This window comes from Leptonychotes weddellii, chromosome 5 (genome assembly GCF_054177405.1).
Source record: "Leptonychotes weddellii isolate Sample4059 chromosome 5, ASM5417740v2, whole genome shotgun sequence".
NCBI lineage: Eukaryota > Metazoa > Chordata > Mammalia > Carnivora > Phocidae > Leptonychotes > Leptonychotes weddellii.
The window spans coordinates 97460467-97484884 of NC_138373.1; the positions used below are offsets into that span (position 1 = coordinate 97460467).

The following is a 24418-nucleotide window of genomic DNA, read 5'->3' on the forward strand; positions in this document are numbered from 1 at the left end:
AAATCTTTTTTTTTTTAAAGATTTTATTTATTTATTTGACAGAGAGAGACACAGCGAGAGAGGGAACACAAGCAGGGGGAGTGGGAGAGGGAGAAGCAGGCTTCCCGCTGAGCAGGGAGCCCGACGCGGGGCTCGATCCCAGGACGCTGGGATCATGACCTGAGCTGAAGGCAGATGCTTAACGACTGAGCCACCCAGGCGCCCTGAATAAATAAAATCTTAAAAAAAAAAACTTTACAGCTTTTAACTCTATTTACCTCTTTCTATCTTTTGACCTACTTTTGTCATAAACTTAAATTCCACATGTGTTTTAAATCCTAAAAGATAGTCTTATTGTTATTTTAATATTAAGTAACTTTATGGGGGTATAACTGACATACTGCACATATTTAACTATATAGTTTTATAAACTTTGACATATGTAGCCATCCGTTGCCACAATCAAGATAAAAGTTTCTTTATGAGCTTTGGTAATCCCTTCCTCCCATCCCTTCACACCTTTAGGCAATTACTGTTCTATTTAATTTGCATTTTCTAGAAATTCATATAAATGGGATCACATAGTATGTACATATGTAACTGCTAGTAAATCTATGGTTATTAATTTCAGTTATTATTTTCAGACCTAGATATTCCAGTTGATTTTCATGAATAGTTTCCAGTTCTTTGGTAAAATTCATAGTCTTTTCATCTATTTTCTGGACCATATTGATTATAGTTATTTTGACTTCTATGTCTTAGAACTCCAGTATGTACATCATCAATGAGTCGTTTATATTGTCTTTTTTTTTCTCTTGAATTTCACTGATTTTTCTTGTCTTGTTTCCTTGTGTGCCTATTTTTTTTTTAACTTGAATATCAGAGATAACATGTGAATAATTTTAAAGGTTCATGATGATCTTCCCTAGGGAAAATTTAGTTTCTCCTGGTAAGCAGATAGAAACTGGGCTTCAGGCTTTCTTTGGGTTGGTCTGTTTCTGGTTTGTCCTTACTTCTAGGATATAGTCCTTCATGTGTCACAGTTGACACTCCGGATTTTGCTCAGAGTTCTTCTACTTTGGTGTATCCTGAATTCCAGTTTTTATTTCCTGAGCATCATGAGACTGCTAAAATCTATGCTTAGCTTTTTTTTCTTATCAGCTGTCCTTTGCTTGGTTTTGACTCTTACCTACATAGTTTAGGTGTCAGCAAATGCTCTGTGGGAAATTGTATTAGATGTTTGGGCTCACTTTTTGGGTTTCCCTTTTTCTGATATTTTGATTCTTCATGTCATGGTTGCATTGGGAGCCCTGAATTTCAATTTCTGTCTCTGACCCACTCAGACTGCCTCAAACTCTAGGCCATAGTTTTCCATGTGGTCCCTGTGTTTTTCCAGGATTTTATTCTTTATCTTTGATTTACTGTAGCTTGAAAATGATATACCTAAATGTAGAGTTTTGTTTTGTTTTGCATTTATCCTGCTTGGTGTTTCTTGAGCTTCCCAGATCTGTTATTTGATGTCAAACATTAATTTGGGGAAACTCTCAGTCATTATTTTTCAAATATTTCTCCTGTTCCTTTTTCTTTTCTTCTCCTTCTAGTATTCCTGTTACACATATGTTATACCTTTTCTAGTTGTCTCACAGAGTCTTTGTGTATTCTCTTCTACCTTTTTTGGTCTTTTTTCTCTTTGGTTTTCACTTTTGGAGATTTCTATTGAGATATCTTTCAATTCAGAGATTCTTTCTTCAGCATGTTTAGCCTATTAATAAGCCCATCAAAGGCATTCTTAATTTCTGTTTCAGTGTTTATCTCCCACATTTCTTTTTGGATCTTTCTTAGGAAATCCATTTCTCTACTTACATTTCCTAGCTGTTCTTGCATACTGTCTACTTTATCCATTAGAACCCTTAGCTTATTAGTCATTGCTTTAAATTCCTGGTCTGATAATTCTAATATCATTGCCATGTCAGGTTCCAATGCTTACTTTGTCTCTTCAAATGGTGTTTTTTGTTTTCCTTTTAATATGCTTTGTGTTTTTTGATAACTGAACATGATGTACCAGGTAAAAGGAATGCTTTAGCAATGTGGTGGTGAGGTATGGGGGGAGAAGGAGTGTTCTATAGTCCTATGATTAGGTCTCAGTCTTCTAGTGAGACTCTACTTCTGGACTGTGAACTTCAAAAGTACTTACTCACCTCTCTGCCACTTTAATTGGAAGAGGATGGCTAGAGTAGGCTGACCTTTCATCCAGGTCAGAAGGCTCTGACAGATAACCTCAGCAGGTTGGGTTTGGTTTCTCCAGTGTTTACTATGGGATCCTGGTTGAGCTTCTAGAGGTAAAAATTACAAAAGCATGAGGCCTCTGCTATGGCTGTGTCTTCCTAGAGTTTTTAGCTTCTACACTGAGCCTCTAGCAATTTGTTTATTACAGTTCAAGTTTTCCTACCCCAGCACTGATTCCCAAGGCAGTTTTCATTTGTGAGTTTCTGCTCTGGTAAGCTCCTTCTATTTGCTGTCTGTCTATCCAGTCTTGAGGGGCAGTAGTTTGCCCTGTGTCTTCACCTCTCTTACAGGTCCTAGGAGACTTGTTCATTTTAAAATCTGTTCAGCTTGGTACTTGTTGTTAGGATGAAGTAGTGATTTCCAATCATCTTATATTTGGAAGTGGAAACCTGTTATGAATTTTTAATATCTTTCTTCAGTAAGCTTAAAAATGGAATCTGAGGGCGCCTGGGTGGCTCATTTGGTTAAGTGACTGCCTTCGGCTCAGGTCATGATCCTGGAGTCCCGGGATCGAGTTCCGCATCGGGCTCCCTGCTTGGCAGGGAGTCTGCTTCTCCCTCTGACCCTCCTCCCTCTCATGCTCTCTGTCTCTCATTCTCTCTCTCTCAAATAAATAAATAAAATCTTTAAAAAAAAAAATGGAATCTGAAGAGAAAATAGCAAGTTTGCGAGTACAAGAGACCAGTCTGCAAGAGTCAGAGAACTTATGGGAAACTATGAATGAAAACGAAGTTCATAGAAAGGAAGAGTCAATGAGACCTGGATACATGAATGCAGATAATAGAAATACAAAAATTTTCACCTCTGGCCTGGTTTTGCTTTCCTAGCATTTATGGTTGTGGGAGGACCAGACCCACTTGTCCCCTCTACTCCATATATGATCAGGAGCTAGTGTTCAAGCCTTGTGGACAATCACCTTGTGATTGATTACAATTGCTTCAAACCATGGATCAGCCTACAGGGGATTAGTCTTGCCAATTCAGTGTTTCCTTTTTAGCTGGATTAATAGAATGCCTGAAATCAAATGAAAACTTACTTTATTTTAAGATTTTATTTTTATTTGACAGAGAGCAAGAAAGCACAAGTAGGGGGAGCAGCAGAGGGAGAGGGAGAAGCAGGCTCCCCGTAGAGCAGGAAGCCCGATGCAGGGCTCGGTCCCAAGACCTTGAGATCATGACCTGAGTCAAAGGCAGTCGCTTAACCAACTGAGCCACCCAGGCACCCCAAAAACTTATTTTAAAAGTATATTATTGTTTTTCAAAACTGATATCAATATAATGATGAAGACATAAAAATTTATTAATGGTGATTACATTAATTTTTTAAAAATAGGGAGCTATATTTTCTATCCTGTTGCCCATTTTGAAATACAAAATTGTGATAAGTACAACCTCTAACATTTCTGAACATATTTTATAAATTTTTACTTTTTTGATGGGTTTGGATCTTAAAAATGCTATTTAGGTTGATTTCACCCGTACAAGTCTAGAAGATATAGAACAAATTGATTTCATTAAAATTACAGGATATTATAATACTCAATATGTATATATATCATATATATCATATATGTATAATTTATATGTTTAAATTAAGTGTGCTGCTAAATCTTAGGCTACAAGCTAAGATGTAATGTTAATTTAGTATTCTTTTTATTCAGTGGCTATTTTTTCCTTAACAGGAAAAGCAGTAGATAATAATAAATGAATACTTTGATTTCCTTTTGGGATCATACTTTTTCACATTGAGCAAATATAAGCAATTTAGGTCAGTTAATCCTAAGAATAGTCTAATGAAAAAGCCATATTATTACAGTAAAATATTTCAACTCTCTCAATAAAATGGAAGGTTTATTACTGTTTTTTCTGTGGAGAATTATTTATGTCAACATGTGTTTATTTAGTGGATATATACTTTACTTAAAGTTTGTAATATGTACACTTTTGAAGTTGACATTACACTCTAGGTCTGAAAACACCATCATTTATGCTGGGTATCTAACCAGAGTCTTATTATTATTATTATTATTTTAGAATCTCTTTTGAATTACACATTGTAATACGTATTTGTAGTATTTTATGGGATTATATTTCAATTCTCAATATTTGGTTTTCTGTCAAATTCAGTGACTAACAAACATTTTGTGTGTAAGCTCCTACTCCTAATGTGAAGAAAAACCATCTATGCAATGTTTTTTAAATTCTCTTTGTACACTGAAATAGCAAGACTTGATCTGAATATTAATAGAATGGCGCTCTTAGGGTACAAAATTTTATGATCTTGTACTTTATATAATGCTACATTTGTCTAACTAGAACATCCTCTTCTCCCTAATGATATTCTGCTGTGTTTTCTTAGATAATTTTCTTTGTTAATGTCCCATCCACGGACTGTTTCACTTTAGTTATTTTTATTCTGTTGCCATTTTTCAATTAGTAAATCTTAAAAAAAATCATATCATGTCATGTTCCTATAAACTAGAAATTAACACAAATCACCCGGGTATACTTCGTATACTTATTTTAGTCTGATTGGAAGTGAAGTTCAATTACTATTGAAATGCTATGATCCAATTTTATTCTCTTATTCTAGACATAAGAAATAGGATTTACATTATTGTCAAATGTTCCCATATAAAGTGTTAAATATTAAGTTGGCCTTTAAGGAATCTTATCAGTGTGTTACTTTAGCTTCATTTTATACATGAGAGAGGCATACAATGACAGATAAAACATAAGGAGGAACATTTCCTCTTTTTCTCTCAGTAGGTAAGGATTTCTGTTTTTAATTTGAAGTATTTTGATTTAGCAGACTACAGTAATCTCTCACTGACTAAACAAATCCTACAACCCTAGAGTTGTACAGGATCTTAAAAATCATGTAATCCAACCCTTTAAACTATATACCTGGCTAGTGGCCATTCCTTCTTATCTGCACTGAAGGGACCTTATTATTTCCTGAAAGAGTATGTCCTATAAACTCTTGCTGACTATGACTCTAATATATGAAATATTTAACAATGAAGATAACTACCTGGAAGAGATCATCTCTGACCTGCATGTTAAGGCCCACAGGATATGCAGGAGGAGAGTGAGCAGGTGACTCTTTCAGTCTGAAGCTTGGGAGGAAAAGTTTATGCTGGAGATATTGGATATTAAACCCATAACAGTGGATGAGATCATGTAGTGATACGAGAAAGGTGAAAACTGAGGACAGACAATGGGGAACATCATCATTTATGGGACAAGTAGAGGAGATGCCCAAAAAGGTGACTGAGAATAATCAGGAAAGTAGAAAAAGAACAAGGAGTATTTGGTGTTTGAGAAGCCAGGGAAGTTACTGTCAAAAAGGACAAGCGTGAACAACTGCTCTGTCAGATGCAAAAGAGATGTCCTGTAAATTAAAGGGCAGTATATTTCTACAGGATTTGGCGTTGTGGGAGTCTTTAACATTTGCCAGAATGATTTCAGTAGAATGTTTGCATTGCAAGTAAGATCTCAGGGAGTGGGCATGATGCATATTACTTTTTCTCAAAATCTGGACAAGGGAAGAAGAATGGATGACAGTTCAAGGACATGGGGTCAAGAAAGCATTGCTTTTAGGATGGACTTAAGAGGCTTTAGAGGCAGAGGGAAGAGAACCAGGAGAGAGAGAGAGAGATTTGAAATACAAAGGAGAGAAAAGAAGGCTGATGGGCCAAGGCCCCAAGAGAGGGGAGGGTATGGTTTTAAGGAGGTACATGTGGGTCCTTTGGTGGGATGAGCACTGCATTCTCTGAGAAACAAGGGAAGGAAGTGGGGATAGATAAGCGATGCATGTGAGTGGGCAGGAAGTTGAAGGAAATCATGTTTGGTGGCAGCCATATTTCCTTGTGGTTGGGCCAAGGTCATAGTCTGAGAGTGAAAGAGGCTTAGTAGGAGCTTTGAGGTAAAATGTGAAATGGATGCTGAGGAGAATGGGAAAGAGATTGACGAGTACAAGGAAAACTATTAATATGCAGGACTGCAGTAGCTGCTGAAATTGGGGATCATGATTATGTAGTGGCTTATTAATCTACTCGTGTAACTTTTTCACAGCAGTTTACCGAAATCAGAGAAAGCAAACTGTAGTGTTGAATCAGAGTTGGGGTTTTGCAGGGCAAACATAAGGCAGGTATGGGGTGCACAGGAAATAAGGGTGTTGAGGAAAAGAATTTTGATAAGGAAACAAGTTTCATGCTATATAGAGCTCAGGAGGTGGCTAATAGATGGGGAGAAAACGTGGAGGAGGTGAAGGTCAAAGAACCTGGTGGGTTCCATACGGCACAGAGGGTGGGTGTAATTGCCAGATCTGCAAAGATGCAGGATTTTAGCCATACGGTGGAATATCTTTTTTGTTCATTTGTACACTGTTGCTCTATATTGTATTGTGTCCCTTCATTGTTGGCAGTTGGACAACTATTTATCTAAGACATGCTATGTGCCAGGGCCATGGTGATACCAGTGGGGAAGAAGACAGCTGTGGTCCTCACTGTGTTGCAGTTTATGGATGGATGTGGCACACACAAGTAGACAATACATTATACAAAGTCTTGGGCCTTAGGTGTTCTGAGGTTGAGCTGTGTGAGCTGTGTGAGCTTGCCAACAAGATATATTTCCCCCCATATTTTACTTATAGAATTTTTCTTTTGGAAAATGTGTGCCCTTTCTTGTGAGCAGGTCTTAATTCTCCTAGAATCTGTCCATCAGAATTTAATGTAGTTATTTTAGCATATATTCTGCTGAGTACTTGGGATATAAAGACTAAGAAATAGATTCTATGTGGGTCATTTTAAGCCCCCCTACCCTTTTTTTTTTCCTTCTCTGGGCCTTTGATCCATTGGTCATCTTCTATCTGGTAAGGTAATGTTAGCTTCAGTAATAAAAATCTCCAAAATATATAATGAGTGCATCTCAATTGAATTTCTCACTAATATAAAGCCAAAACTTGGCAGGTACCTTTGATCTAAGCAGTGATTCAAGGACCAGGGATCTTCCATCCCATGGTTCTGCTGTTTTCAACAATGTTTGCCATACTTGATTTACATTTGTGGATCAATGTAGTACTAGGTAATTAACTTAATCTGGCTCTAGGAGTGTAACATGTGACATAGGCTTAGCTAATCATTGCTACTGGTGATTGGTTCAGTACCCAAAAAGCTCACTGAGAGTGAGTCACCTAACTTTCTTTAGAAATAGTGGGGCAGAAGCATTATGTTTTCCTCCCTGGACAAAAATGAAGGCACATTACTCAGGATTTCTACAGTCATCTTGGGGCTACAAAGGGTATGTATGAACACGTTGGGGGAGCTGGCTATGATGGGAAACTATTAATGTGCAGGACTGCAGTAGCTGCTGAAATTGGGGATCATGATTATGCAGTGGCTTATTAATCTACTCGTGTAACTTTTTTTCACAGCAGTTTACTGAAATCAGAGAAAGCAAACTGTAGTGTTGAATCAGAGTTGGGGTTTTACAGGGCAAGCATAAGGCAGGTATAGAGTGCACAGGAAATAAGGGTGTTGAGGAAAAGAAGTTTGATAAGGAAACAAGTTTCATGAAACAAGTTTCATTTCTTCACCTTGAAGAAATCAAGCTGGGAAATGGAGATAAAGCAAGCCTTGTTTGAGTGCTGGATCAAGCCTTGCTTGAAGTCATTGCATTTCTTTAGTTAAACTAAATCTATACTATTTTCTGAACATATATGTTAAGGAGAAAATTATGGTTTTTTTTAGGGAATAAACATGTTTGTTAGAAAATGTGAGAAGCCAATAAATAAAAGACTCCTTATAATTTAAGCTGGTTTTTAGTTTTTTCTTTTCTTTTCCCTTCCCCTCCTCCCTCCTCACCCCACCCTTCCCCTCCCCTCCCCTCCGCTCCTTCCTTCCTTTTTTCCTTCCTTCCTTCCTTGCTTCCTTCCTTCCTTTTCTGTTACTGGCAACAGAGAACATTCTTACTGCTATGTGGAATGCCTGCTATTCCAACTTTGACTACAACCAGCTTTTGACCTCAACAAATTAAAACATTTTAATTTGCTGTAGATTACATGTTTGTTTTACATATGTATCCATTATGTACATGCAAATATACATTGTGTATATGGCTGGCTACATCATATATAGGAAAGTTTGGAGCAGGAGGCTTAATGGATAGTGGTATTAATTCAGTTTGAAGACCTCTTGAGGAAAGTGCCACCTTCATTTGTCCTTTTATATTTCCTGGTCAGGGTCTTATGTGTAATGCCACAGTTTTTCCTCTATATTATATAAATCTTGCTCTGATTCCTGCTTACCAAGGCGAGCAGAGAGTACAATACTGGTAATTTTTCACCTTATCTTTTTTTATCACTAAAATTTAAAATAGTCCTAAGGCTACAGGGGTCCTGGAAACAAATCCCTCAATCTGTATTTACCTGTTCCCTGCTTCTTCTAATGCTGCTTGGGTGATGGTCTTCGGCCCCCTCTTTGGCGCTATGGTACTGTTTAAGACGATGTTGGTTTGCAACCTTGGGAATTTCTCAGGTAAAATCTGACACTGGCCCCCACCCATGGAGGGCAAGGAGAGACCGAAGGAAGAGTCAGGCACCTCCTGGTTGGGAGGTGGTGGTTTTAATAAGCAAGAGAACATATACGAGGCTTGCCTTCGGTGGCCATAAGACAAATAGATCTTTGCACTTGCCCACTACAATCTTAAAATTTGTATAGAGGTCTCAACGGAGTTCAGTCACTTACACCGTCTGGACAGTTGCAACTACTCATTGCTCTCTCAATACTGCATTGTTAAAAACAGCTCCCATGGTGGGAGTGGTGGATAGAACGAGCATTCCAATAACAGGGAAGGGGTCAGGAGCCTTCGATTGCCTAGGTCTGGCTTGAGGGTCACCTGGTCATCATGTCCTCTCGATGATATCCTCCAACAGTTGTCTGGGTCCTGCCCAGGTTGTTGTGTTCCTAATGGAGGTTGGTGGCTGCCCTACTGGCCTTAAACCCTAGGGGCTAACTCAGTCTCCTTACCTGACTTTCAGTGCCATGACCCTTGATACTGGCTTTCACCACCATCCATTAAATCAAATCCACATGATGTTCTGCCACCTTGGAGGCCTAAATCTTCGTATCCTCCATGAACCTAGAAGCCCTCGCTCTATCGAATCCCTTGCTTTAACAAATTCCCAGGAGTAGGGCTACCCCCGTCTCTTGCGTGGAAGTACAGACTCTTCTTCTTTGCCTCTGAGATTGCTTAGTTTATTTCTTTGTTCAAGGCTTCCTTGTGAGAACCACACTTGAACAAAAGGTACCCAGAACACAGGATAAAAGTCTGGTTGTGAGGTAGAAAGGAAATATTCCTTTTTATTTTGCCGATGAGAACACAGCAGCAAAAATCCCCCCAAGAAACCAAGCAGTTTCTCCATACTTCTCCCTATTACACTTGCCTCTTTTTATTTTCCACTACATATGTGGGGTCATCATATATTTTTAAATATGCTTTTAGATCATTAATCTTGCTAGAATTTTATAACATCTTACTGGCCTTAAACCCACTGTATTTCCAGGAAAGATTCTGAGGTTTTAGGGCATTTCAGTTGACTTTAACCAGCATTTGTAACAGCCAGTCCTTGTGTCTTCCAACACCTCTATAGGCTCGTGTACCATCTTAATGCTTCTGCTTGTTCTAAGATTCATTTTCCAATTACCTTGACCTTATCAAAGGTGATGGTCCATACAGCCCAAGACAAATTTTATTAATATAAATATACACTCATATTCATAAATATATCTATGGTTAAAATAAAAGTCACTTATGACCTTGTCGGGAATGTACCCACCTTCTCAGTGATGCCCTTTTACTCTTGTTGACCTATAGGACTGTCTTCACTCAGTTATTTACTGAAACTCCTCTAAAGGAAAGTGTGATAAAATTTTGAATTCTGTGATCTACAGAGAAGGTGGCATATAATTTATTACCCAAACCAGTACACTTAAGAAATGAAGGGGGCATTCTGAATAATTATGTCAGGACAACAGTTATAAGCCACTGTTGTCCCAGGCAGACCAAATATATGGTCATATTATAGGGCAGAGACAACACATTTTCGTGTGACATCCTCAGGTAACACTGAGGTTCCTGATCTGATTAGCTTGATGAGAAGTCACTTACGCCAGCAGCCAACTGATGGCAATCTATGCATATGTGTTTCTAGCAAGAGGATGGACACCCAGTGAGTTAACCTTGAAGTAACTTATGGGGAATTTTTATAATGTGATTCGACTGAACGTTGGAGCCACACCAGTGGTGTCCTTCATATATTGCAACACTTTTATTATGCGTCACAAATGAATTTCAGGCCAGGTTAACCTGCCATTTTGTTCTAATGACTCTAATGACTGAAATTAGTGCCAGACAATGAGCTTGACAATCACAGCATAAATGGTACTGTCACATTTCCCTTTTTACTAACTTTGTGTTATTTCAGCCAGTGCACAGTTAATCTACTATGTTTTATTTGCAAAGCACTCTTCAATCGCCAGCATTATGATTGACTTTTAAAGTGCATCCATTAGTAATTTTTTTGACATATGCATATGTTAAGAAGGAAATTCACATTTAAATTTTCAAGGAACTCTAATTGCTGGTCTTTGCTGTTCTTCAGTCTACACTGCTGAACTAAATAAATCTTAGTTTGAAGCTGAAAGGACTTGAAGCTAAGGGAACCTTGAACAAAGAGAGCCCATGAGCCTGAGATAAGATCACATTTTCATTAATCACCCAAATAATGATGGACTTCAAACACCTTTCTACCTTGCTCTCAGCTGTATCTCTAGTACCTAGAACCATGGCTGACATGTCATCAGAACACATTCAATATTTTGCTCAACAAATGAATAATATTCTTTACAGTTTGCTTTATGATATTTATGGCATGAGTGTTTTACTTTCAAGCATTCTGTGCTTAATATCTATTTATCATATTCCTGACAACGTATTGTGTGGAGACTTGCAGATCTCTGGTTTTCCATAACTATTGATTCAGTTTATCAGCAAGTTCTGTGAAGTTGTAATTTGCTCTGCTAGTATTGTTTGCTTCAGTAGAGAGTTTTCCATGTTCTTCTTCCCTTGACTTTCAGATTTGCCCTTTGCTTTTCTTGCACAGGCCAAGAAACCAGATGATGTAACCAAATCTCCTTTTTTTTGCTCTATTTAAAGTTTTGGCTAGTGTAATGTTTCTGGTTTCCAAATGAAACCTAAAGTGCTATTTTAATAAAAGTGAGGTACAAGAAAATCTTAGTAATTAAATCTTAAAAGATTTTTTCCTATCCTCAGTAACCTACATGAGAGCTACTGTCTATCCCTAGAGAGACAATTTCCAGATGGAAATATGTATATCTTTTTCATAGCCTTGACATATCATGAATAAAAAGGGAATATTTTCTCTGGTGAGAAATTCTATTATAGGATTTAAGGCCTACTTTATTTTAATTGTAGTTTATATGTGTGTATCATCTCCCTTATCATTATTTAGATAACTTCCTCAGGAATGGAAATAAGCCTAGTAGACAAAGTTGATCTTAGGAGAAGCCAGGGTGACCTACGTTCATTTGTTTCTTACTCCCATGGTTTGTCATCTCTCTCAATTTTCAGGATAGTAATGCTCTCATTTCTCTTCTCTACTGAAATGTTTCTGTATTAATTCTGATATTAGTAATTTTTTTTAGTATTCATCTATACATGTTTTCCCTCCTTGAAATATTTGCATTTTAAGATTCTTTCTTATCTTAGCATTTATCTATGTAAATGGAATTTTAGGCATCAGGGTGGAAATATCCTTTTGCTGGGAGCCACACCAAGCTCCGTAACACATGTACATCCTGCGCCCTCCCACCCCCCCATCTGACCCCTTCAACCCACACACGCTTATGCACAGGCCTGTATGCAAGTGTGGGTGTTTTAGCTGAGAGTGAGGGTATGTTGTCTGGATCTTATGGCAGACACCATATTTTTCCTTTTAAGTTTTCATGTACCTTCAACAATTGGATCTGCCTCAGTTTTGTTGTCTGGTCAGTACTGGGGGTGGGCCTATGGAAGCAAAAGGGAATTATGTGGAACTTACACAATGTCTCTACCATTTGCCCGAAGTAGCTTCAGTATACAGGAAACCAAAGACACATTAGTGAAATAGAAAATAGGTGTCAGCGCTCTAATTCCTCTTATTTTCAGGGCAGCATCATGAACGATCTCTGAACTATACTCGAGTCTCATGTTAGTATTATTTGCTCCAGGATGATACAGGGACTGTCTTGAACTTCATCCGTGATCATTTATTGACCAAAGACAGAAAGGATATTAGAGTGGTTTGACCCATAAGGCAATTCTATGGCAAAGATCTCAGAAAATAGTGAGATAAGAGAGATTCAGTAAAAGAAAGCAAAGCTGTGTGAATTGTGAGTCATGATGGACACTGATTTCTCATAATATCTTATATTGCAGGTCAGTTGCTCCGGTTAAAAATGTTTCGAGAGGATCATGGGTCATGGATGACAATGTTCTTCAGCACAATTCTGTTTCTCTTCATATTTTCTCACATATACAACACGATTCTTCTAATGGATGGGAACATGGGGTAGGTTATCTTTCCCCTTTCTACTGTGGTGAGTGTTATGTTTGAAACTCTTAAAAATTCAAAGGGAATTTTTTAGTTCATAGTAGCCTAACTCTTCACAAATATTCTACTGTAAATAAAGATAATCTGTGCATTTTTCTTACTTAAAGCATTTAGACTCTTTTCTCCAAGGAGCTTATAGCGTTCTGTGATACTTGTGTTCTTTCTACTTGAGGACTTCTCTGCGGGGTAGTTTGAGGGCAGGTAATAATTTCAGTAAAACCACAGAGAGTATGAAAATCCGGAAATCTTACTGACTTGTTTATCTCACAGTTAGTAAAGCTGGGATAAGATGAAGGTCTCCAGATTTGCAGTTTCATTGTTCTGCAATGCCTGGTTAAATAAAAGTATTTGATACTGGTGGCATTTTTTTTTTTTAAACTCTCTTGATAGTTCCAACAGAGAGATCTTTGTTATAAATGGGTCATTTTAAAAGTGGGCCACCCTGTATTAAATGCAGGGTTGTGATCTATACTTATCAAATCACTGACCAAATCACCATGGCATGAAGAGGTGCTAACAAGGAGATTGTAGGGGTTTTTTTGTTATTATTATTATTATTTTTTTTTTTGGTAACTTTCTTCAATTCTTGATTTGCTCTTAGTAAGTTTTAAGAACAGAATACAAGGAGGGGATGCCTGGGTGGCTCAGTTGGTTAAGCGACTGCCTTCGGCTCAGGTCATGATCCTGGAGTCCCGGGATCGAGTCCCGCATCGGGCTCCCTGCTCGGCAGGGAGTCTGCTTCTCCCTCTGACCCTCCCCCCCTCTCATGTGTGCACTCCCTCTCTCATTCTCTCTCTCTCAAATAAATAAATAAATAAAATCTTTAAAAAAAAAAAAAAAGAACAGAATACAAGGAGAATGGCTTAGCTTATAACACTAAGAATTAGATTCCTGACAAGAATAAACCACTTTAGATATTGTATACTGACATAGTTCCTAAGGAATGCTTCCATCTATTCTCCCCAGTAGATTGGAAAGTGAGGTGATATCGTTTTCTTCTAAATGTAGGCTAGGCAAGATTGTCGACCAGTTCTGGAGAGCAATTGTTTTGATGTTATGTATAGATTCTAGCCAGCACTGTTCACTGCTAAGAGGGATAGTTCAATTAAAATTTTATTGTTTTTCCCCCACCATTAAAGAAAATGAATAGTAAAGGGATAAATTCAGGCATGTGATATTTAGATCAAATGTTCAGGCTTTAAGAAGTTACTGACAAGCTTGGGGTGCCTGGGTGGCTCAGTCATTAAGCATCTGCCTTCGGCTCAGGTCATGATCCCAGGGTCCTGGGATCGAGCCCCACGTCGGGCTCCCTGCTCAGCGGGGAGCCTGCTTCTCCCTCTCCCTCTGCCTGCCGCTCTGCCTACTTGTACTCTCTATCTCTCTGTCAAATAAATAAAAAAATCTTAAAAAAAAAAAAGAAGTTACTGACAAGCTTTGTTTGTGATTATTTCTTGGGTTTCAAATAATGCCCTTTACTGGGTCTCTTTTTAAATGGTGGCGTTCCAGACTCTGACTCGGGCCCGTCAGGAGCAGCCTCAGCCTTAGCGCATGCCTGTATTAATGCAACGGCTAACGGTCCTCTTGGAATTACCCAACACAACCAGAAGTCTGTCAGAGAGGTGTTGTGTTGTGCACACAGCACTGGGGCCGGAAGAGGAAGGGACCCATAAAAAACTTGCATTTTTTTAAGCACTTGCTGAAGATAATATGTCAAAATAGTATATATAGCTTCTGCTTGGAAGTTGACTTCCTCTCTAATTCTTTTTTTTATTCTTTTTATTTTATGGAGCTACTGAGGTCTTTGCTAACCGGAAGTTATTTATTCTGAGGAAAGAAGCAGATTTAAAAGTAATAAACTAAATGCAATAATAGGTCATCCCTGGCACACTGTAGAGCACTCAATAGCTAATTATAAAACCAATCTTACAGAGGGTTAACAGTTCTTAAGCACTCAGTACCAGTACTCAGTTAAACCTCACAATGACCCTGCGCAATAGGTGTTTTTATTATCTTCATTTTACAGATCAGGAAACTGAGGACCAGGGATGTCCTGTCACTTGTCTAAAGTTACATTATAATTCAGTCTCTACTTTAGACGTTAAACAAGGAGTTGAGCGATTAAGTAGTGAATTCTGGTAATACCTCCTGCTGTCAGGCTGGTACAGAGTTGATTGCCGATTGATTCTGATGCTCAATCACTGTAGGTCTATTAGTCTTTCTTTGTATTTTTATCTTTCAAGCTGTGTTTGAAAATTGAAAGAAGTAGGCGGTATATGCAGGAAATAAGAATTTATGGGTGTCTGTCTTAACTAAAATTGAAAGTGATTCTTTTTTATTTTCAGACTAAATACAGTATTCCATATTCTGACTAACTCTTGAACTCTTCACCAATATGCCTCATCCTTGTTCAGAAGGACATTTTCATGGGGCCACTTTTTAATTTTTTTTTTTTAATCTGAAGCAAGGGACAAGTGGTTTAGTTTTGCTAATAAAAAATTAAATTACTATTTATAAAAGACATATTACCAACTTTAATTACACATGCCATTTGAACTAGTGAGTACTTTAAGGTTGGAATGTAAATTGTAGGAAAATCAGGTGGTAGGGAAAATGAATACAACTGTGCTTTTGGGGTTCTCTAGGAGACACCATGTTATCTGAAGCATTGCCTCATCCTTTGTAAGGCAAGGAATGATGGAGCCAGAGGCTGTGGAAGGAATAGGCTTGTGGATATCATGATTGACTAGTTTCGTGACTGTGGATTGCTGGTGATAGAGGGGAATCCTGGATTATTTACAATGAATTTGATTGGCATTGAGGATTCCAATGTGTCCTGGTTTGTGGCTCTTCTAGGATTTCAAAGAGGATTCCCTAGAATGATTTGCTTTTTTCCCCAATTTTAGGATTGGTTGTAAATTTAGGTTCAGCTAGAGTCCTTTGATCCCTCCTTATAGAGACAAAAACCCTAGGTTTGTCTGAATGAACCTTAAGAGTTTTAGCCAGAACTGACTTGATAAGAGTCAAGTTGGCTGCTCCTGGTGTTCTCACTGGAGTGAGAAACATGAAACCATTTTCTTCCAGTGATGGGACTTGCCTTGGTTAAAAATGATTCTAAATGACTCCCTCCACCCCCAGGTTTTTCTTTTTCTTTTTCTTTTTCTTTTTTTCCTCCCTGTTCAACTAGGTATCTTAAGGCCAATCTATTTAGAAATCTGTTTGGCAGAAATAAAGAGAGATGTGCTTCAGAATCCATGGTGAGGTCTTTACTGACCCGAAACTGAGCAAGTCTAGGGCTGGGAAGAGTTTTTACCCTTTGTGACATCATCTTTCCGAAGAACTTCTTAGTCATGGAATTTTCACAGCATTCAGAGTGTAAAGCCTTAGTTTAGGAAAAATTTGCCTGGCCTTCTCAAATATCTAAATTCCCCAAAGAATAATATGTATAACGTGTAAGGAATGAAATGGTAGGAAAGCAAAGCGTGCAGTCTCGTTATATTCGTAAAACGATTCTGAAAATAGCCACTTGATGGCAGCAGAGGGCATGTTTTCAGTGCGGATTGCCTGGACCTGTCAAAGACAGGTTTTCTCTGAAGAGAATCTTGCTCCTTTTGAATTTCTGAAACTTGGGTTGAAATATTTGCCTTCCTAATTGTTAATGGACTTTTTCAATAAATCCACCTAGTGATCTTTATAATAAGCACTTATGATGTTCTTGGCCCCTTTTTATGTTCTTAAACAAGTTTAAATAATAGTATATATAAACACATATATGCACACATATATATCTATATGCTTATAGACTTATTCTGGTATTACAAGGATAAATACTGTATTTAGCATGGAGGAGATCAGACACTTGACAAACATAAAATTTCCTCTGTGAACTGGAATAAGTTTCCAAAGAGTACATCCTACTTAGGGCAGAATATGAAGAAGCTGATGTTTTCTAGGGTTAATGATAAAGAACGTTTTATTTTTTCTAATATACAGCTTTTTCCAGAGAAGTGTTACAAATATTAATTAATACATCGATATGTGTTAGGTGTTGCAGAGACAAAAATTGAGAAATGAGACAAAGTGATTCAGGCAATTTTGAAAATAAGTATTAATATTCATATTCAGAACCTGGAAAAAAATGGTGGTACAAATTAGGTGATGGGTGTAATGAAAATGGAATAGATTGTCTCTCTCTTCTGTTTTGTTTTAGTAAGTAAGAACTTATGTGGAGCACTCATTAAATGTCTGGGTGTGATGAACACACTCTGAGTATGCTATAAGGGTGATTGGCTTAGGGGAGGTGACAGGAGGGAATATTTAAAATAGACACTTTCCAGGGATGCCTGGGTGGCTCAGTCCATTAAGTATGTGCCTTCAGCTCAGGTCATGATCCCAGGGTCCTGAGATCAAGTTCCGCATCAGGTTCCCTGCTCAGCGGGGAGTCTGCTTCTCCCTCTGCCTGCCGCTCTCCCTGCTTGTGCTCTCTCTCTCTGACAAATGAGTAAAATCTTTAAAAAAATAAATAAATAAAATAGACACTTTCTATGGGGCACCTGGATGGCTCCGTCAGTTAAGGGTCTGCCTTCCACTCAGGGCATGATCCCAGGGTCCTGGGATCAACCCCTCCTTGGACTCCCTGCTTAGCTGGGAGTCTGCTTCTCTCTCTCTCTCTCTCTCCCCCTCTGTCCCTCCCCCTGCTTGTGCTTTCTCCTTCTCTCTCTCAAATAAATAAAATCTTAAGAAAATAAAATACTTCCCTACAATCTAAAATGCATGACTTTTATGTACAGAGGGGGCAGCAAAAGCAAGCAAGGACGAATAGGAAATATCAACAAGCAGGAGACTGGCATAGACTTGTCCATAGGCTGGAAGAAATTGTTCAGGCTCTAATGGTTCCTCAGGTGTGTGTGCACAGCTGCCCTAGATCTTACCCCCCATACTCTTACCTCATTTTGTAATGAATGACTGTTAATCTGGTCCATCCATGCGTCCACGTGTTGTATCAGAAAAGACTGATTTATAGTTTCAGTTTCTGTTGCCAGAGGTATAGGTTCCCGCCCATTATTTCTCCCAAAGCTGAGTTACACTTTCATTGAAAAATTCAGGGTGGAATTTCACTCCAGGCAGTACTTTTTTCTTTCCTAAGTTCATTATTTTTAAAACCTGCGCTAATGCTTTCAGATTCCTTACTCAAACTTTTTTTTTTTCTCTTTTTAGTCACTACTGATCTAGAAGTAGCAGCCCTGGTTCATCGTGGTTTTTTTTGTTTTTTTGTTTTTTTTCCCGTTAAGAGACATGATTTTCACTTGTTACTGCTCTTCAAGTACAAAGTTGGTTGACCTGCTACCGTTGTTTACACTGGTAGCTACATGCTGAGGAAGGAATGTTTCTGTGTGTGTTTCTTTGATTTTAAAGGCGATTTAGAGGTGGGAAATGGCAAGAAAAAAAATCCAAATAGTCTTTAGTAATGTTAAACTATACAGTTTTTGTATGATCGAAACTAACCAAATTACAGGAAGCCTGCAAGTACTTGAGTCAATAGCTGAAAAGCTTGATTGGCTAATACAAGGCTGAATGCAAATTCTGCTGGAGTGGTGCTTTAAATAATTTGTTGGCTTCATTCTTAATTAGGCTAAACATTGACTTGCTTGTACGATTAATTCACAATAATAGTACAATTAATTACTAAGGGCTGGGAGTAAGGGGCCAGGCTGGTTGCTGAGAATGGGCTGGTGAGAAGAAAAGCTGGAAATGAATGGCTGAGTCTGGTCAAGGGCGCTGACTCAGTGGGGTGCTGGAGGGAGGGAGGCAGGTTTGGTGAGAGAGGCGGAGGGAGAGAAGGGGAAGGAGAATAGGAGGGGGAGGGTCAGGGCAGAGGAGAGGGAGACTTATTCAGCCTGAAGCCCTAGAGCTGTAGGGCCTAGTTGCTGCTTTTATTTTTTAAAATTATTTTAATTCAATTAATTGACATATAATGTATTATTAGTCTCAGAGGTAGAGGCCTGTGATTCATCAGTCTTATATAATACCCAGTGCCCCTTACAACACATACTCTCCCCAGTGCCATCACCCGGTTACTCCATCCCCTCCAGCAACCCTTAGTTTATTTCCTATGATTAGGTTTGTTTCCCTCTCTGGTTTCATCGTGTTTTAGTTTGCTGCTTTTAATACTATTGGTTTCACATTACTTGGTTTTGATAGTATAAACGTAAAATAGCACAACCTACTCAAGTTTTCACAAGTTTACTGTTAGTGTAGTCTGAATTGATGAAGTTTTAAAACATTAATGAAAAACACAATCAATGTTGCATTATTATATGTCCAGAATTGACATTGTTTTGACACATTTAAGATGAGTGTGTTCCGTGAGCACTGTTTTTAGTTATTTATTCCAACTCCCTCATTACATAGCTTGATGTAGGAAGACGATGTTAGGGTTCAAAGCCGATGGCCAAGAAAGAATTCTTGAGACGTCTTTGGTGCAAAAAGGTGATTTTATTAAAGCACGGGAACAGGACCCGTGGGCAGGAGGAGCTGCACCGGGGTCATGAGGAGTGGCCCGTTATATGCTTTCAACTTGTGAGGGGGTTAGGGATAGCGTAAGTCTCTAAGGAATTTTGGAAGCAAGGTTTCCAGGACCTTGAGCGGGCTAGCTATTGTTGGGAAAAGGTCATTTATTACCGTCTAATAAAACCTTAGTCATGAGACCCTGCAGATGTATATCGGTGGGCCATCTGCTTGGGGGATGATTGCCAACACGTATCTTGGGGGTTTAGAGATAAAGGAAGTTTCCAAAGGAATTTTTATACGTTAAAGTAGATTTACAGGATTCTGGGGAGCGGGGGAGGTCAGGCTAGGATTGCCTTTTGCCCTTAGCAAAGTATTAACATTGAGGCAGTTGAGTCCCTAGAGGAATGCCACTCTGCCTATTTCGAGGACTTGTCGGTGGCTCTAGGTAGTAAGGAAATTTAATAATTCTTCTCCTGCCTTTGTTTCCCACATCATAGCTTATCAGCTTGTTACAGGGGGAACCAATTCTGATCCAGGAATCAGAATACCTGGATTTTAGCCCCATCTTAGCCACTCACTGGCAAAAATAACTTGGAGAAGTTAGACTGTTTCTCATTTTTAAGATATGAGTTGTTGTTATAAGGTTGTTAGTAGATTTACTATTATCAGCCTCATCATCATTATTATTACTCTTAGGGAAATGCATGCCTCTAAGGTAGAGACACAAACTAACCTTAATCTTGGTTGCCATCGGCTTTGTTTTGTATGAAAGGCGAAATGATGTAATAGAAATAGCATGGACTTTCATCCTGACACTCTTTTGCGATGTGACCCTAGGTGAACTTCACTTTCTGAACCTCACTTCCCCTGATGTAAAATGGGGATGTTAGTACTACTTTAGGGTTGTTGTGGCAATCACAGAAAACAATGTGTGCTTAGCAGTTGGCATAGTGCCACCATATAATGAGCCCCCCGTAAGCGTTAGTTGCTTTTATAATAATAGAATATATATTTTAGTTTCTCAAGGACTTTAGCTCTCAATAAATATTAATTGTTGTAATAATAACAATAAGTACTTTGGTCAATATAATGAAATGAAATAATTTATGTTAATGATTATCATTCAACTATGATGATGATTATCAATTTTATGCAAAATGCCCCAATAAATGCCTAGAACCAGTAGGCCTTCAATAAATGTTAATTTCTTATGCCATAATATATCATACATAATCTTAAATATACTTGAATTACAGAGTCAAATTAATATATGGAATACACAGCACCCAGTTCAAAGGCTATGAATGCATCTTTATGAATATACATAAACTGTTCCTGATTTTATTTTTCATCAACGAAAAGCAAATATAGAGAGCAAATATATTTCATCAGGATTCAGAGGAGGAAATCAAACATAATATTAAGTTACCAAATGATTATTTGCTAAGTTTGACTTTTTTTGAAAAGAGGGAACATTTGGTGGAATTAGGGATAATATCATGGGAATTAATGATGTGGCGGTCATGCCTGTGTGCTTGTGTGTGAGTATCCATTACTAGAGACTATGTAATAATGAACATTTTAAATTTCTATCTCGATTCCTTTCTCCCAGTGGTGAATGTGTAGGAAATAATTACTTTCCAGGCATGAAAATGTGTATGATAGCCTGAGGCTTAAGGTTTATCATAAGTTATATAATTTAATGTAATAAATTAATAAGAGCGACCCAGTGTGAGCAGAGAAAGCAACCTTTCTGTGATAAGTCATCCTCTTTGCAACCCATATTAAGCCCATCATTATTCTTGAGGGATTGCTGAAAACCCGTAAACAGACTTCTGTGAATGAAATCCTTCATCATTCAAATGGTTCCCTGTCAAGCGAGCATCACTTGCAGCACAGTTGTGAACCTTACTCCAGCTGCTCAGTCGGGAATGTCCACAACTTCTTCTACTCTTGCGTTAAGGGCAGGAGGATAATGCCCTTTTTGGGGGTAGAGATAAGGGACTTGCTTGTGTTTTCGTCAAGGAGAGAATCACATTGGAAGGTTAACTTTCTTTTTTTTTTTTTTAAGATTATTTATTTATTTATTTGAGAGAGATCACAGAGGGAAAGGGAGAAGGAGGCTCCCTGCTGAGCAGGGAGCACGATGTGGGGCTCGATCCCAGGACCCTGAGATCCCAGGGCCCTTTTTCCCAGCCTCCTAAATCTTGTGTACAATGTGAGGGAATTTATGGACTCCATGTTAAAAGCTACTGAAGTTGGTATCTCAGAATTAGAATACAAAAGAGGAGGCTCCAACGGTAAGATCTTTTTTTTTTTTTAAAGATTTTATTTATTTATTTGAGAGAGAGAGAATGAGAGACAGCGAGCACGAGAGGGAAGAGGGTCAGAGGGAGAAGCAGACCCCCAGCCGAGCAGGGAGCCCGACGTGGGACTCGATCCTGGGACTCCAGGATCATGACCCGAGCCGAAGGCAGTTGCTTAAGCACTGAGCCACCCAGGCGCCCCTCCAACAGTAAGATCTTAAAACTAAGATACGTCAGTCAGGATAGGTTAGAGTCTGCTTTGTAACAAATCCAAAAATTTCAATAGCTTAAGACAACAAAAGTTATTTTTTGGTCACACTACATTTCATTGTGAGTCAGCTGGAGGGCTTTGCTTCATCCTCCTCCTTCCGAGACCATGATTGAAATAGTAGCTACATTATAATGTTGCTAGTTGCTACTCGGGTCTCAGGGAAATAATTCAACATTCTGCCTGAAGTGATGTAACTTCTGCTCACAACTTTGACGAGAACTACTTATTTGGCCCCAACCAAGCACAAGAGGGCTGGGAACGGCAGTCATCCCACGTACCTGGAATAACACCACTGACTACCACATGTGACCACTCCTACCTCAACTAGGAAGTGTCTTTCTTCCTATGAATGGGATATATAAAATGATTTTTACAAAATCACTGTGACTATGATCTGACAGAAAAGGAATGCATGAATCTCACATGAAAATCTAATTCATATTCAGTTGTATATTGTGATGATATCAGATGGCCAATCAGGTCATTAAATGTGCAATAATTGATCAGAGGAGAAATCTATTTGCTAGTAGGAAGGAACGGTTTCAAGGTATCATTGGATCAATGGGTAGCTAGCATGCGCTGGTTCAGTTCTTGTGTACCTCTAGTATACATTTGGATTTGGTGAATACATCCATGCTGATTGGTGCTTCTCATGCCATGTCTGTTTGCAACACTTTGAATGTCATCCCTGATTATTAGAAATAAATGAGTTGAGTTAGTGAATTTAGGAGAAAAGACATAGGACAGTGGGGCCTTATGAAGTTAGGGGTAAATGTATAATAAGTCAGAGGAATTATGAAATGTTTTGCCTTCTTCTGTCTACAGAATTAAGATAAGTCAAGAACACATTTGGAATTTGATCAATTAGAATAGAGGATCCAACTGAGGCTGAACTTATGCACTCCTCCTGGTTGTCCTGGCAACAGGCCCCCTTTCCATGTTAGTAGTATTATAGTGTGAGTGGAGAAATAATTGGAGGTAGGGAAACATGTGTTCAAGTCAACTCGTACTTCTGGGAAAGTTAGGGAGGAGTTTGCTGAAGGCAAAGGATGAGGTCATGAGAGGGGAAGAATTTGAACCAAAAAAATAATAGTAATAATTAAATTAAGCCTGAGCCTGAAAGCTCCTGGCATAGCACTGCACATAGTAGCAATGTTTCTTCCCTGACATTGGTTGAAGGCAGAGTAGATAGTAAATCACATGGTTGCATATCTACGTTCTCTCTTCCACTGTAGTCCAGGAAAAGCACTGTACTGGGAGATTGTGACCTGTATAATTGGCTTGGGATTGGAGCCATCTGCTATGCGGATTGCTCTGCCGGCTCTTACAGCTAGCCGGGAAGTTCTCATTTGCCCAGAAGGGTCAAGAGGGAGTCAAAACAGGCTTACCCATATTTTTCCTGTGAATTTAGCTTATTTGTTTTTAATGTCCTTAGGTGTATTTTATCCTTGCCAAATATATCTTTCAAATTCTGCTCCATAGTCTGAGCCTTTTCTGCTTTTATTAAATACATGTCACATTTGCACCAATGCTTGGAGAATGGAGAGATTGGGAAGAGTTAGCAATGAGCGCTTCCTCATTCAGTGCTGCTTTGTCCTTCTCTGAACCCTTTCCACTAGCAAAAGAACATGCTCTCTTGATTCCACTCCCTTTAGCTTCCAAAACAAATCCCCAAAAAGCCAGAGTAGAAATAAAGAAGAAAACCACAAAGTATTACCTAAAAGTAGGATGATTTTGTAATTCATTATCCAAACCAGGACCCTTTTGAAAATGAAAAGGAGTGCTATTAATAATAGGAGACAAGGCATAAACTGTGATGTCCTGTGCTATTTGAAACATGTAGTTGACCCACCTAAAATAAGTAGGAGAGAATAGAGAGACTGTGAGGGAAAGAGGATCATCTGGGAATCTGGAAGAAAGATTTGGCCTTGATGCACACAGACTATTCCTGGACAGTTGTAACTAACTTGTAGCCAAGTTCAGTGTCTGATAGGACCATGAGATTGTTTTAAGATAAAGGATCTCATTGTCCTTTTTCCAGGAATAGCTTGTATCAGGTTAGAATGTAGTAAGAATGAGTTCCTAGGCAAAAAATAAAGTTTTAGAAATCCATATTCAGGAAAGGGCTTCATGATTGACCAAAGAGTGGTTAAGGACTGACTGACCAAGTGAATTCCATTTTCTGCTCCCATGACTATTGTTTAAGAAAATTAAATAAGTTCCATTGTGCTTAAGGCAAACCTATCAAGCTCCATTGTTTTCCACTCAGATCCCAATTGGAATAAAGAGGAATCCCTGTTATAGGAGAAAATGACTATAACTGTGTGTAGTGAGCAGCCTCTGAGATGGTCCCGATGTTCCCCGCTTCTGGGTTTCAGGCCCTTGTGCTCCTTTC

The 24418-nt window shown here is 38.6% G+C and overlaps 1 protein-coding gene across 5 annotated transcripts in view; it reads left to right on the forward strand.

Annotated features, from left to right (window-relative positions):
• TMEM117 (transmembrane protein 117) overlaps positions 1 to 24418 on the forward strand; it is a 484811-nt gene that overhangs the window by 103765 nt on the left and 356628 nt on the right. For 4 of the 5 annotated variants that reach the window (XM_081821523.1, XM_081821521.1, XM_081821522.1 and 1 more), the window contains one exon: positions 12765 to 12897. The exons of the other annotated variant lie outside the window; for it this stretch is intronic. In XM_081821523.1, coding sequence (XP_081677649.1) covers positions 12765 to 12897 — 133 coding nt within the window. The remainder of the gene's footprint in view (positions 1 to 12764; positions 12898 to 24418) is intronic. 5 annotated transcript variants of the gene reach the window in all.